This window comes from Mauremys mutica, chromosome 2 (genome assembly GCF_020497125.1).
Source record: "Mauremys mutica isolate MM-2020 ecotype Southern chromosome 2, ASM2049712v1, whole genome shotgun sequence".
NCBI lineage: Eukaryota > Metazoa > Chordata > Testudines > Geoemydidae > Mauremys > Mauremys mutica.
Window position 1 is genome coordinate 144488407 of NC_059073.1, and position 16037 is coordinate 144504443.

The 16037-nt window shown below is 46.4% G+C and overlaps 1 protein-coding gene across 1 annotated transcript in view; it reads left to right on the plus strand.

The window, feature by feature from the left end:
- The window catches only part of SLC4A5 (solute carrier family 4 member 5), a 167418-nt gene that overhangs the window by 147043 nt on the left and 4338 nt on the right, over positions 1-16037 (plus strand). Inside the window, exons 25-28 of the mRNA XM_045003457.1 lie at positions 2002-2175; positions 2916-3077; positions 5549-5633; positions 9216-9283. Of these exons, the coding sequence (XP_044859392.1) occupies positions 2002-2175; positions 2916-3077; positions 5549-5633; positions 9216-9250 (456 nt within the window). The 3' untranslated portion in view covers positions 9251-9283. The remainder of the gene's footprint in view (positions 1-2001; positions 2176-2915; positions 3078-5548; positions 5634-9215; positions 9284-16037) is intronic.

Below are 16037 nucleotides of genomic sequence, written 5' to 3' on the forward strand. Positions count from 1 at the left end.
AAGAATTTAATCTGTACTACTGAGCTTGTTCCCTTCATATGCTGCTACCATGTTCCCAGTCCCCATCTTTATTCTCCTCATCTGTTTACACAACTACAATAAAACTGAATCATCTATTGCTCATACTAATGAGTTGGCTGCAGAGGAAACTGAATGGACCCACAGGCAACCCCCTGTATAGGTGAAGGCGGAATTGGGTCCTTCCAATTGCTAGAGCATCCGTGGTCAAGGGGAGGCTCAGAGCACTGAGAGTAAATGGGATACATTTCTTGAGACCTCTGTCTGTCTTAGGGTTTGATACTGTGGCCCATCAGCATAGGATCTGAGTGTTTTCCACATAAAGTCTCTGGATCTTTGCCCTTTCTCAGTTATAGAAAGCTCTGCCTGGGGGAGAGGGAGAAGGCAGTGGTTGATGCTATGAACGTCGATCTGCTTATGGTGGAAAAGCTTTCTCAAATCCCTCTTCCCTTCCGGCGCATAATCCACCCCTCCCCATCAGCTGCAGACAGACCTTGCATTGGGAAACTGACACACAACTTGGAGCCCAAGTGAAGGTCCTACAAGGTGCAGGGAGAATGACTCATCCAGACACATGGTTTATTGCCTGACTGATTAAGGGCTGTTCCTGGAAAGGAGAGGCTGAAATTTAATCAGGCCATATTTGAAATTACTAAAATGTTGAGCTTGTAAAGAGCCTTTGGCTCAGCACCAAAATTGGTCATTCTGGGAACATTCTATGAGCGCTGCTGGATTTAGCTGGCAGTGGACCCCCCTGGATGCAGCAAAGCCCTCCATGGGAATCACGTCCGCTTGCTTCACTCTGAGCTCTGCAGGGTGGTGTCCAAACGCAAACATCCCAGCTCTTGTGGTGCTCAGATACTACAGTGATGAAGAGTGGATGGATAGAAGTGATGTTGGGTCAGTTGGACAGGAGCTGCCCTCCGGATATATGACACACAGCAATTCCTTAAATGACAACCAGGATTTTTTGACATCCAATTCTTGTTAACCCTAAGGATAATTTCAGTTTAAACATAGTGGGACAGAGTTTATCCCTTGTGTAATGTCACTGACTGTAATGGTGTTACCGGAAAGGAATTTGGCCCACTGAGTCTTAATCACTTTGTTTTGTTGGTTTTTTGAAATGGAGGTTAAAGCTATATTTAAGCTAAAATTAGGCTCCAGGTTAATATGGTCTGAACTTCAGAAACTATTTTAAGGCGGATGCCGTAGCTTTAGCTCCCGGGAGCATAAATCTGAACCGAAGAGTTTGTTTGTGGAAACCACAGATGAGTATTAGCACTGCACAAATAAGGAAAGATCATTTTCCTGGCTAATGCTTTATATGATTAGAACATAGGATTTCCAGAGCAGATCCTGCTCCTGTCTCTAGCTGTGACCAATACCAGAGGCTTCAGAGGAAGGTAACCCCCCCGCAACTCCTACCCAATAAGTCACTTGCCCAGGCATACAGCGATACATTTGGCAAGGAGGTAGATGGGGGCTGGAATTCCTTCCTGACCTCTAGTGACAATCAGTATATGCCCAAGAAGCATGAGGTCCAATTACCCAGTCTTAACATGTGCAACCACAAACTGGATTGCAATGACCCTCTCCAGTTGAGAGAGTATTGTGTAAAAGATACAAAGAGTTGATCTAGTTCAGAAGGCATTATTTGGGGGGAGTTTTCTGGCCTGTGTAATGCAGGAGGTCAGACTAGCTGATCACAATGGTCCCTTCTGGCCTTGAAATCTGTGTAGCAGCCCATTGGACTAGAGCTGAAGTCCTCATTCAGGCAAATCTCCCATTGGACTTAGTGGGAAGTTGGCCTAATTTTGGGCCAAGTGAGGACCATTCTGAGCCAAAACCTTCAGCAGGTGTCCGTGCAGCACTCTCCTCTCCAGCCAGCACGGAGCACTTGACAGTTGCTCATTTCAGAACCAAGCCCAGCTCAGCCTTTACTCAGGGGATGGCGAATAACGTGCTGCTTTTCCTTGGCAGTTCTGGGACCGCTGCAAGCTCTTCCTGATGCCAGCCAAGCACCAGCCTGACTACGCCTTCCTTCGCCACGTGCCCCTGCGGCGGATCCACCTCTTCACCCTGGTGCAGATCATCTGCCTAGCCATCCTCTGGATCCTGAAGTCCACTGTGGCAGCTATCATCTTCCCTGTGATGGTAGGGCCTCCTTGCTCACTCGGGAGTTTCTTGGAACAGACGATGTGGGGAGGGGATGAGCAGCTGGGGTCCCCATGCAGTCCCCTCTGCCCCATCCCCAATAGGGATACAACCACTGATCTTCCTGGGGCTTTGTCTGTATTTGTAGAGACCAGAGCCTTAAGACAGCAGGTCTGTTTTTCTGAGTGTCAAAAGCCTTCTATTAGCTGATCTTCCTGGCTTCCCTCTAGCTCAGCCTTTCACCGTATCCTTGAGTTAGAACTAAAGAGACTAGATCGTCCTCCTGGGACGCCGTCAGCACTCCACGAAGTGACCAGTACTAGCAGGTGCCTTCTCCAAAGATGAAAGGAGGTGTCAGTCTGGGGTTTGACATCCCTTGAATCCCTCGGTTCGAGTCACTTCAGCCCTTCTGATGCAGCTCCATTCAGTTCCATAAAGTTTCCCGCATGGGGAGTGTTTCGTGTCACAAGCCACGGTTCTCTGTGGGGCTGCCAAGGTTCCATAGCACATTCTGAGAGGACAGCAGCTGTTCTTGGGGCCCTCAGCCAGAAGCTCCATGCCCCCTTCTCTGTTCTGCACTGGTCGGCCCCGCAACTGCCCCTCCCCCACTGTGTTTCGTCGCCGTAGCGCAATTCGGAGTCTGGCCTGTTTTCTTCAATGGATTCTAGTCCCGAATCTGGATCTGCTCTGTCCGCGTTGGCAGCAGTTGTTTAAATCTCTCTCCCTTTCCCTCCCCTTAGATTTTAGCCTTAATCTTAGTGAGGAAAATGCTGGATTTCGTCTTTTCCCAACACGACCTGGCCTGGATTGATAACATCATCCCCGAGAGGGAGAAGAAGAAGGAAGACGACAAGAAGAAGAAGAAGAAAGGCAACAAAGGGGAAGAGGAGAGTGAGGATGAGGTGTGTCCATGCTCGGGAGGAACAGCAAGGGGCTTACAGTCCATTAGTGTTGTAGATGTTCAGGGATGTTAATGTCACTCACCTGTTCCAGGGCTCAGATAAGGCCATTAGGAGTATTCCATCTGCACTGCAGTTCTGTTCTGAAAAATAGCTCTGTCCAAATGATATCGTGAGGGTCCATGTTTGTCGTGCCTCAGTTTCCCCATCTGTAAAATGGAGAGAACAATACAGGCCTCCTTTGTAAAGCGCTTTAAGATCTACTCATGAAAGGTGCTTGAGACGAGCACACACCCTCCCAGCCCACTCCCGCACTCCAAACCCCTCATTTCTGGCCACACCCCAAGCCCCTGCCCCAGCCCGGAGTCCCCGCCCTCATCCCCTCCTGCACCCCAGCCCCCTGATCCACCCCGGTAAAAACGAATGAGGGAGGGTGGGGAAGAGCAAGCGATAGAGGGGGTGGGGCTTGGAGTGAGCAAGGGTGGGGCCTCCGAGAAGGGGTGGGGTAGGGGGTGGGGCAAGGATGTTCAGTTTTGTGCAATTAGAAAGTTGGCAACCCTAGTTCCAAGTCTCTCCAAATGTTATTGCAGGGTTACAATAAACAACCTCCAGGCTTAGGAAATCCATTAGCCCCACGATGAGGATACATGCAGAACATCTGTTAGCGCTAATGACAGTCTTGGGGTACGTCTTCACTACCGGCCGTATCGGCGGGTAGCAATCGATTTCTCGGGGATCGATATATCACGTCTCATCTAGACGCGATATATCGATCCCCGAACGCGCTCCTGTCGACTCCGGAACTCCACCAACCCGAACGGCGGTAGCGGAGTCGACATGGAGAGCCGCGGACGTCGATCCCGCGCCATGAGGACGGTAGGTAATTCGATCTAAGGTACTTCGACTTCAGCTACGCTATTCACATAGCTGAAGTTGCATATCTTAGATCGATCCCCCCCCCCAGTGTAGACCAGCCCTTGCACATGTCTCAAGGGATGTCTAGAGCCCTTTGTTGTTCCACAGTAACTTAGTCTACTTGCTGCTGCATGTAAGAGAGACATTCTGTCACCTGAGTAATAAAAGCATGTGGCCAAAACGCCAACATTAGCCTTGGGTACTGAATGCAGACAAACCCCTCCAACTACACTGCCCCATAAAAGGGAGAGTCACAAAGGGCAGTAGGCACCCAGCTTCCACCCAGGGTCCCATTTGTGGCTGCCCATCAGCACGTTTGGGAAGGTTCCGGAAAGCACTGAGGCATGTGCTTAAGTCCTTTTGACTTCAATGGGACTTAAGCGCTGTCTCGAATAGGGGCCTTGGCAAGCAGTTTTGGGATAAAGGATGATTTCAAATATCTTTTGAATGCTGTGGTGAGTTTTGGTCACCTCATCCTCAAAAGACATAGCAACCAAAATGATTAGAAGCCTCAAGGGAAGGACTTTGGTCGGGCAGGAGACTCAAGAGGCTAGGATAATGCATTCAAAAACAACACACTTAAAATGAATAGAAAGACATACTTTGTTAAGTCAACACATAATTAACCTGTGGAACTCACCTCTGCAGGGTAGTATTGAAGCAGTTGTCTCAGTAAGGATCAAAAGAGGAGGCATTTATATGACTAAAACTAGCAGTGACAGTTATACTCCTAGCTAAGGTAAAAGTCACAAGGGCTTATGCTTTTGGGCATAAATTGATCACCAAACTCCTTGTGTTTTTTGTTAAGTATCTGGATGAAATTTTGTAGACACACCTGAGCTTTACAAACTCTGTGGTTTATTTCCCCATTGATTCTACCTATGTAGTCTCCCCTTGCGGTTTGAATTGGATACAATGGTTCTCTTCACTGCCTGTCTTAAACTGATGCATAGCATTCATTGTCAAAGAGCTGCCACATTCTCCCTTCCTCCCTCCAGAGCTGGCTGCATTTTAGTGGAGGGTGACTTCTGTCTGTAGGAGAATCTCATTTATCCAAATATCTCTGACCTAGAAATCTTGCCTATTCTAATCTTAGTTATGTCCACTTATGTGAATTATTTACCAAGTAATGTAACTCTCTCATCCAATCCCCTTGTTTAGCCAAATGTTTCTGATGTCCCCAAACCATTTCAGATAAATGACTTTACTATAGTTTGTGTGGGATCCTTTAGCATGAATGGTGTTAGAAATGTAAGCTATTGTTATGCGCAGGCAACATATTACCCTGATTAATGTTAATTGGTGTTACTGATGCTGATCTTTCCACCATGCAGATAGATACATAGATGTCTAGGATGGGATTTTCAATGGGAACTGGGTACCCAATCCTTTAGACTCCTTTGAAAATCCTGGCCTTCTGCCATATGCATGAGACTGATCCATTTAATGCGGAAGGGCATCTGTATTTTCATCAGCATGAGTATGTTTTCAGACATGCTAACCCCAGACATGTCTGTATGAATCAATGTATTCACTGGCTCTTCCCACTTTTTTCCCAGCCTCGGTTCCCAACTCCCTCAGTTATAAAGATCCCAATGGAACCCGTCCAATCAGACCCCCAAAACGGTATCCATTGCATTACCAGTAAGTACAGTGCTTAGGTTCTAACGTTATTACCACTTACTAATCCTCAACAACTTGGTCTATTCTGTGACTAATCAAAGTAACCTGCTGCAGGTGCTTGGCTTGTTTTGAAGCTGTAGATATGTGTAGATAAGAGATCCGCAAACAGGCTTGAGGAAAAGAACACACGTGGATCCTTCAGCTGCTTTTTAGATCCAAACTTGATTTAAAAATTGTTTTGCTGCCTGAAAACTCCGCATTCTGGCCTAGGAATGCCAGAAACCTCTCACAAGAACCTGTTCCTCTGGGGTTACCAGCCCACAGGTAGATCAAGAACCAGGAACTCCGTAGTACCAATCCTGGCTCTGATACTGTCGTGCTGCATGCCCTTGGGCAAGTCACTTTACCATAGTGATGGGTGTGTTTATCAGAACCTGGATGGAGAACGAACCTTCTTATGCCTATTTCCCCATATGTAAATATGCAGAGGATAACGTGTTAGCTACCCCACGGCAGGGGTGGGGGATGAGAATTTTATTAGTTAATGGGTGTAAAGTGTTGCACAAAGTTCACTGGCGAAGTGGAAAGTGCTGCTTGCTGTTGTTAAAGATTAAAAAATGCCAGATGGTTTGGGATTCAGGAGACCTGGCTTCTAGCCTTCGCTTCAGTACCATCTCCTTGTGGGACGACAGGCAAGTGACCAGCAGCCAAAGGGGCCTCTGATTTTGCCTGCCCAACTTCGGGCACCTCAGACATGGTTTTCAGGACTGTTGGGCACGTGCCGAGCTCTGCTGGAACTGCGGGTGGTCAACACCTGAAATGACAGGTCTTTTGGGGGAAACGTTCATTCTGTCTTCTCTGGGCCTGGGCCCTCTGCCATTGCAGCCTGGTACAGGAAGCAGTGATAGCCCAGGATAATCATTAAACAAAGCTGCATTTGTGCACATTAGACGTTGGATTCCTGTGCATTTGTCGGATTAAAGGTGACTCCCTTGCATTCTTGAAAGACAGTTGTGCTAATAGCCCTCCCCCTCTGCCGTCTCTCCTGTCCCAGGCTACTGCCTGTCAGAGGGACGCCCGAGTCCTTCAGTAAAACGTTATCTTGTCACTTTGGTAAAGGGCTGGCTTATTTGGAATGTGCCTTTTTCTGAGGGAGACTGGTGGAGAACCAACGCTTGCGTCTGATTGTTCCCAAGTCCCGCTCCACTCCAAGCGCCTGAAAGGTCCAACCTCTGCAATGCTGGCAGCTGCATCCGTCTCTCTTGTATGTGAGTGGGCCGGAGGCGCAGTGCTTGCGTCCAGTTACTAGCAGTGCTGGTGAGGGGAAGGGCTGGGCCAAAATTCAATGAGCCAGATTCCGAGGTGGAGTCTGAGGACTTAAAGCTGGCGTACTTTACTGTGTGGTCTCCTCGGTGCGTGATCTACACCATCTTCCACTCCCCCGCTTAGAATCCCTCAGGTTCAGTGAGCAAAATCCAGATGTGGTGATGTCTGGGGAGCGTTAAGTTATCCATCGACATGTCTGACTGTCTCAGTTGGTGTAGGCTGCACACTGAGGGGCGCAGCGGAAGGCGTAAGATACACCGGCTCTAAATTCAGTTACTGTCCTGACTTTGGCCCCTCACGTCCATCTGATCCACTTTATCCCATGAGAGTCCCCTGCCGTCAGCCATGTGGAGGCTGAACTTCTTAGAACCGATAAATTATTCCACACGGTGTATCCTGACACATGGGCTGTCTCAGCTTTTGCTGGGATATTAGGGAAAGGCCTTTACTTCTCTTGGAAGAGACATAAATGGTCAGCGTTCACGTCTGGTTCTCCGTAGCTGTCGTTGTTCCTTCTCTGTCTTTCCTCATGGTTGCTCTTTGGGACAATCTCTTATGGGGTTTCAGAAGGACTAAAGTACTTAAGATCACAACTCCCAATGGGATTTGGGCACCTCTTTGCCTTAGGCTGCTTTGAAAACCCTAAAAATAACATTTAATCCTCGGTTGGAAGGTGAATTGGGACTTGCCATTGTCAACAACTAATGCAGACTCCAGGCATATCCAAATGGCACCCCATTTATAGCTTCCGGTTCGTATTTAGATGGAGATTCAGAATATTTATTCTCTCTCTAAATAGTCTTGTTTCCAATGAGCCCAGAGTCTCCCAAGTCCATTCTCCAAGAATGAAACTCCTTTCAGGATCAATCCTCTAACCCATTGTCCTTCAAGGGTCACTGAGACAAGTGGCCTCCATTTTTGTTGCAAGCCTTGTAGAGACAAATTCTACTGATCAGTGGGTTGGCAATAGGATACACAGGGCCTTTTGGCTTGCGGAGACAGGTTTGAAGCCAGCCTGGCTAGACTGTGATGCAGAGTTGATACCATGTGAGGGGTGTTTTGTTGCCTATAAAAGAGAAGCTAAGAGTCTAGTTCTGTTCCCAGTGGATAGAGGCCAGCATCATCATTGGCACTAGCTTACTGGTGGCAATCTCAGCAGGAAGGCCAGCGATTGAATTGTGACGTGCACTAAACTTCCTGTCCCTTTTGTCTGATAAACACACCTTTCCTTCATGGTTCTCCATCAAGAGGATCCCAGCAACCCTGAACTTGGGAGCAGTTTGCATCTGGATTGAAAGGTTGAACCTCAGGCCAACAGAGTGTCGACTTTGTGGCTAGCTGGTGGATTTATTTTTCCTGTTTGTGAGGAAACCAATGCCAATTCTTTGAGCAGAATCCTGTTCCCATTGCAGTTAGGGAGAGTTTCACCACTGATTTCAATGGGATCAAGATTTGTCCCCAAAGAATAAGTACTTACGTAATTTAGGAGCCTAGCTTCCATCGACTTTCAATGCAATTTAAGCTCCTAACTCCAAAAGCACTTTTGAAAATGGCACTTGGGCTCATAAGTCACTTAGACACTTTTGAAAATTGCACCCTTTGACCCTACATTTACTAACTCACAGAGATTAGCTCCTTTTTGTTTTTTCTCTAGTTTTTTATTTGCCCAAAGTTAAAGGACTTTGAGTTTCTGAGCCCCCACAACTCCCACTGAAAACCATGGGTGCTAGAGGAGCTCAGCAACATTTTACTTGGGTTCCTAAATCCTTATTTAGGCACCTAACTTGAGGCTCCCATGCTTGAAAAAGTGAGTTTAGACATTTAAAAGGAAAACCTAGTCAAAGACCACACGAGAGGTAAAAGCAGCAGATTTCTGTAGCCAGGTCTTCCCTTTTGCAGCAATTAGGGGATGATTTCCAAAGACACAGAAGCACCTCGACGTTCAGTGGAGAGTTGGATGCTTAACTCTCATTTGTGCCTTTGATGCTCCCTCCCCTTTGTTGCCGTATTCATTTAAAAATGCAGCATTTACAACGGGGTTTTTTCTCCCACCAATTAGTGGGTGGAGAGAGATGACCATGCAAGTTCACTGAACTTCATGGTTGAGGTCTCAGAGCTACTGGAGGTTCCACAGGGCTCATTCCTGGATGGCCCCAGCTGTGCAGTGCAGCGCCAGCCTTTTCCCTCTAACTGGGATGGTCTTGGGGGATTTTTGGTTTTTGTTTTGTTCCTTCCTCACCCTGAAACGGTTTCATATGCATCTGTGTTTCCCTTCAGGAAAGAGGTCCTCCAGCTGGAGCTTTGCGTTCTGATTCTTCTCCTAACAGTTCAGACTTGGATCGCAGGTAAATGACATTTAACAGGCTCATCATCCCTCCCCAGTTCTAAGCCCTGCCCCCAAATCTGTTGGAGTCAGGCATCACCACGGGTGTGAACGCCAGGGAGGAATCAGAATTGGTTCAGGCAACAGGAGAGGGTCTAGTTAGGAGCAACGGGGTGAAGTGAAGGGAGGGAAAATTCAGGCTGATCTCGGGGAAGAAAAATTCTAACTCTGGGCTCTGTGGGTGGAATTCACCCTTGTGCAGAGGGGGCCAGCACAAGCCCATCAGCCACTTAAATCACAGGGGTTTAAATGGGGCATCAGGCCTGTGCTTGCCGTCTGCAAAGGGGTGATTTATGGGTGTGTCTCTGTTGCAATCCCAGGGTATGACTGCAGCTTGAGCAGACGTATCTGAGCCAGCTTGAATTTAGCTAGTTCGGATACCAGAGCAGTGAAACAGCAGCAGCACAGGCTGTACAGGCCCATCTGGAACCCTGGATAACTCCTCAAGCAGCCAGAAGCTCCGCTGCTCCAGTACCCAAGCAAGCTAGATTAAAGCTAGCTTGGGTATGTCTACACAAGCTGCAAAACCTCCCCATCATTGCTGAGAGAACATACCTGAAAGGGTATAAATCTCCTCTCAAGGGCAGGGGTGACACCCCCTTGCTTGGGAGATTTAAAACAAAGCTAGATAAAAGCACTGTCTAACTTGCTGTAGGAAGCACTGCAACGGCCAGCAGATCAGGCTAGAAAATAGACTGTCTTTAAAGATCTGTGATTCTCTCCAGCCTCTTCTACTGTGGCCCCGTACCATGGCTGATGGTGCTCGAATGAGCCAACATGCTGCTACAGTCTATTGGAGAAATGATGTCTCAGTTCAGTTAGGGGGTTGGATGTGTGTGTGTCTGTTAATAGCATCTCTTGGTAACAGAGTAGGAAATAAAAGACCCTAGGTCCCCTAAATCATACAATCACTTGTAACCAGACCAAGCGTATGATGCAAACTGACAAAAGCCACAGTGGAGGTTGACTCAGTCGCTGGTTCAAATGCAGCATAGGTTGTTGCTATCTGCTGGCCCCGTGGTGTCTGTACTGGCAGAGCTGGGAGATCTCAGTCTAATTTCAAAACTGTCAAGAGAATTGACATGAGCTGATCCCTTCACTGGTAGAGAAACCAAGGACTGAGCTTCCTCCCTCTCTTGCCTAGTGAGTCCTTCCAAGGAAGGGTGAGAAAAGCTTGTCAGTGCTACCCCTGTTCTGCAGATAAAAAGAGGACTTTAGTCTCCAGCGCTGTGACCCGCACACCAGTCCCTGCTGTTTCTTTTTTTGTCCCTATGATCTGTTGATTTCTAGGTTCTGCCCCCCTTCCTCAGTGAAGGGGGCAGGGCCTTCCTTTGCCTCAATTGACTCTGCCCACCAGTCCCACTTATCAAATAGGCTGATGTGTACCCAGCAGCGTAAAATTCATGATGCCCACAAAGAAAACGGAGACGGATGTTCCTGTGTGTACTGCACGTGTAGTACCAGCTGTCAGGATATTCTTTCTGTGTACAGGGCCTTGCAGTCTTTTCCCATTAGTGTGACTATATTTGGATGGCGTGACTTACAGAAATAGGTAAGCAGAGGTTAAACTTCCAAATGGGGGTCAGTGTGAGTTAAAGATAAGACCTCGGTCTTGCATTCAGATTTTTCTGGCTTGTAGCTTTTGTGCTGCACCATTCCAGATATGTGTCATTAGCTAGGTTCTGAAAAAACAATGAGTCCGATTCAGCCCTAATGTAAAGCCAGTGAGTCTGTTCTGAAACATGACATCTTAAAGATCAGCTAGAACTTTTATTCAAAGGGACACTGTCATGTTAAGTTGCTCTCATTGTTTTGGACTTTGTGAAAACGGAGCCTTTATTAAACAAAAAGGCTGGTACAAATGTTCCTATTGTTGTGGGTTTTGTATTTTTTTTAATTTTAATTCTAATGGAAAGTAGGCTTTTTAAAGCAAATCAGGATCCCCCTTGTATCACTAAAGATTGCAGCATTGGATTTGATGCATGAGATCCTGAAGGTGAAATTGATCAGAACCTGATTGTTAGCAAAAATGAAATTGATCGGTGTGTCTTCATTATCCCAAATGAGAGACACACAACAAGTAAAGGGTGCAAATTAGACTGTTTTTTCTTTCTGATTTCATAACATAAGTATGGAAATTTGTTGGATTTTTTTTCTAATTAAACACTGGTTTCTTTTAACCTCATTAGAGAGAGTGAAGTGGTGCTATTCACCCTGATTCAAGTCAAGTTTTCTTTAGCTTTGGGAGAACAGAGACAGGAGCGGCCTTCACCGTTTTGCCAGCCAAGGTGGAAAATATTTTCAGCCCCCTCCTGCCTTCCACCACTTTCCTCAGCGGATGAACAAAAATTAAAACCAGTCAGTGAGCAGCATAATGGTTTGGCAGCCACGCCCACCCTCTAGAACTGGGCCTGAATAGGGATATGTCTGTGCTAAATTGCACTGTCTAGATGTTATTGTTTATAACAAAATGTGGCCACTAGGGGGCAGCAGTTAGGCTTTACTAAGAACATAATCCTGGAAAATGTATCCCAGCTTCAAGTTTTATATTGGTGCAGCACATTCACTAGGGGTTTGCAGATACACCTGTGCAAAACCAAAAAAAAAAAAAACCAATGTAAATAGTTGCACCAACTGGTGCAGATGAGAAGAGAATTGGGCCTTATCTCGAAAAGTTATTGCATTGCCAGACAGATTCCAAACAGCCTGGTCATTTAAGTCACAGGTATTAAAGGTCATAAAGTGTAATGCCAGAAAGGATCACCAGATCATCTAGTCTGTCCTCCTGCATATCACAGGTCACCAATACCACACCCACACACCATTCATTACGCTATTCATAAACGCTGACACTGTCAAAACATGGGGGGCACAACCTTGATCTGTAGCACCTCCTGCCATGTCAGTCAACTCTTGGGATTTCTCCCCCCCCCCCCCTGCTCTGCCAGTGCACCACAGTCCTAACTCATGGAATCCCCTGCTGTTCCAGCCCAGGGCTCCCCCACTATTCCAGTCCTCTAAGGTTTTGTTATTGCTATGGCATATTAGATCATAGCAGACCACGGTACCATAGCAGATCACATCATTCAGAGAAAGGAGTGGGCAAAAGGGAAAGCCCAACCATAATGCACCTGATAGGTTGCACAATGCTGCACATAATGGAAAAAATGTTCTTCCTGCTCCTTGCTGTGCTGAGCACTTACCTCTGACACAGCAAATTCCCCAGGCTGTCTGTGTATCTGGCACATGCAGGTAATATGTCATGCAATGTGTCTCCGCTTTGGAAAAAATAACCCCAACTATACATACAACATGATGGGGGCTAATTTAGCTACAACGAGTCAGGAAAAAGATCTTGGCGTCATCGTGGATAGTTCTCTGAAGATGTCCACACAGTGTGCAGAGGCGGTCAAAAAAGCAAACAGGATGTTAGGAATCATTAAAAAGGGGATAGAGAATAAGACTGAGAATATATTATTGCCCTTATATAAATCCATGGTACGCCCACATCTCGAATACTGTGTACAGATGTGGTCTCCTCACCTCAAAAAAGATATTCTAGCACTAGAAAAGGTTCAGAAAAGGGCAACTAAAATGATTAGGGGTTTAGAGAGGGTCCCATACGAGGAAAGATTAAAGAGGCTAGGACTCTTCAGCTTGGAAAAGAGAAGACTAAGGGGGGACATGATAGAGGTATATAAAATCATGAGTGATGTTGAGAAAGTGGATAAGGAAAAGTTATTTACTTATTCCCATAATACAAGAACTAGGGGTCACCAAATGAAATTAATAGGCAGCAGGTTTAAAACAAATAAAAGGAAGTTCTTCTTCATGCAGCGCACAGTCAACTTGTGGAACTCCTTACCTGAGGATGTTGTGAAGGCTAGGACTATAACAATGTTTAAAAGGGGACTGGATAAATTCATGGTGGCTAAGTCCATAAATGGCTATTAGCCAGGATGGGTAAGAATGGTGTCCCTAGCCTCTGTTTGTCAGACGATGGAGATGGATGGCAGGAGAGAGATCACTTGATCATTGCCTGTTAGGTTCACTCCCTCTGGGGCACCTGGCATTGGCCACTGTCGGTAGACAGATACTGGGCTAGATGGACCTTTGGTCTGACCCGGTACGGCCTTTCTTATGTTCTTATGCTTTCCAAAGTGGCACATGGAGAACTAAGCCCCACTGGTGCACTCTGCTCTCCCTGCAGCTAACACTCCACTGGCCACTCTGCAAATGTGTCTAATCAGATGGTGTTTTAGTGGGATGGGCAAAGGTCAAAAGGCCTAGAGACCAGATCAGATACTGGGCCAAATTATCCAGAGCTCAGCAAAATTTGGGCAGGAACTCTTGCTGGAGAGAACTTTCACTTGTGAAAATTCTAGTGTCTCCACTTCCCGGTTGGGCCAGAAATACCCCAGGAAGACGCTTTCCCCTCTGGTAGTTTAACATAGCTGGGCCCAGAATGAACCCTGTCAAAGCAATAGCAAGTAGCTCAGATGCTATGGTGTAAATATCTAGGGCACTAATGCTATGAATGCCTGTAGATAGTTGTATAAATACATGGAGAGATGATTGGCTGTGTAAGACAGAGCAGATGGCTAGTTGGCTGTGTGAAAATGCCTAGAAAGGAACAAGAAAAGTTTTAAGCTTGTTTTATTAAGTACCATTTTTTTCCATCTTCAAATTAGGTGTGATTTGAGTATAAGGTGAAGGTTTGTTCATATTTTCCTTCAACTCTATAGTGTGGTACAGTAGACCTGTCTAGGAGAAATGGACTGGCGTTACAAAAGGCAAAGTTTAGACTGAATACCAAGAAAGAGCTTCCCAGCAGTGAGACATGGAATCTTCTCCAGAGGGTAGAGGGCAGTGCACTAGGAAATGGGCCGTAGGCAATAATTGTGCATTGATGAAGGGGACGGATCAGATTGTCATTGGGTTTGATCCTTCCTTGGATGGCAGTTTGGAGTTTGCAAGATTTGGCTCTAAATTCTTAGGAATCCTGTCTCCAATCCTTCCTTTCCAAGAACTTTAATGCTTAGTGCTACATGTGGCAACCATCCAGCTGGATTTTGGGAGCTCATTTTGGGAAGACCATCCGCGTACTTGACTAAATAACTTGTGTCCCACTTTGAATTCATTGGATTATTGAACCTCCAGTTCTCTTGTGTCTTTTCCTGTCTTTCTTACTCCTGCTTCACGTGAAGGTTTTGACCCTGATACTGAAGCCCTTTCACTTCAGAGCACCCTCATTGGCATAATAGCAGTACTGCCAGCCCCCGGCTTTTGAAATTATGAATTGGCTTAAAAAGCATGAGATTTTTTTAAATAATTTTGGGTTTGTTTTTCTTTCTGCTTTTAAGAGTCTTTAGGGTTCATGTTTTCTTGTCTTTCTCCTCAGCCATGAGCACTAGAAACTTCCTCTCTATTTTTAATGAAAGCTGAGCTTCTCACCTAATCACATGATTCCAGGAGCTGGGGCTTTAAGGAAAACATCAGGTATCCAAGACTTGTAATAAAATCATGAGAGTTGGCAACACAAATAGAAAGAAATGGGCCTGAGCTGCACCATTCAGGTCCAGATCCGCCAAAATTCAGAGCCTGGGTTTTGGTTGGGCCTACAATAAATATGGTGGGCCATTCATAGAGTTTGGATCTGCTCTTCCCCAGGACTGTTTTGCCCTGGTGCAGGTGTTGACTGGCTGGGACACAGGCTGAGATGCTACTCTGCAAGTATTAGATGCAATGGCCGTGCATGAGTGTAAGCTGAACGGTGTGATTCTTAGAGTCTGACATTTCTAGCACCCCAAAGCTAGTACACACCTCTGTAGTGCATTGGTCAGCTGGCATTCCGACGTATAGTGAGGGGGGATAGCCAGAGTTTCTAGGCCTGGTGGTTCATGAGAGATCATACCATGAAATGTTTACTGATGCCTTGGCTTTTTTTTTTTTTTTTTTTGTGGTGGGGGGTGTCTAATCCATTTACCAGTCAGGCCAGGATGCTTTCAGCACCGCAGTCTCTCCTGGCATCTGGGGCTTTGGTTTGGCGTCAGTTCTAGTACTCTGGTTCGTGTGCACATGCCTGGTTGACATTTGCACCCAGTGAGACGCGTTTGTATTGTCTCCACGTCACGTGTGCCCTGTCTAGATGCTGAGGTTTTGTTCACTGTGATGGAATTTCTCCAGCCAATGGGATTTGCATTGTTGATTGTCTAGTGCATACGAAAGCTTAAAGCTTCTTGTTCTAGGGTGGGAGTTTCAAAGGTAGCTACATGACTTAGGAGCATAAGTCCCATTGACCGTAGCGCCTCTACGCCTTAGTTTAGCTCTCTGTATATTGGAGATACTGGCCTTTCTTTGAGGTGTGTTGTGAAAATGTTGGCTTAATTTTCAGAAGTGCCCAAGCATTGTGGAAGCCTTCATTTTTGGGTCCCAGCTTGAAACACGCAGGACTTTATTGGCATTGTCAATTTCACGGTCATAGGATTTTAAAAATCATAAATTTCATGATTTCAGATATTTATATCTGAAATTTCAGGGTGGTGTAATTGTCAGGGTCCTGACCCAAAAAGGAGTTGGGGGGAGGCGGGGGTCGCAAGGTTATCCTTGCTTCTGCTGTCAGAGCTGGGTGGCCAGAGAGTGGCAGCTGCTGGCTGGGAGCCCAGTTCTGAAGGCAGAGCTGCCACCAGCCACAGCACAGAAGGAAGGCTGGCCTG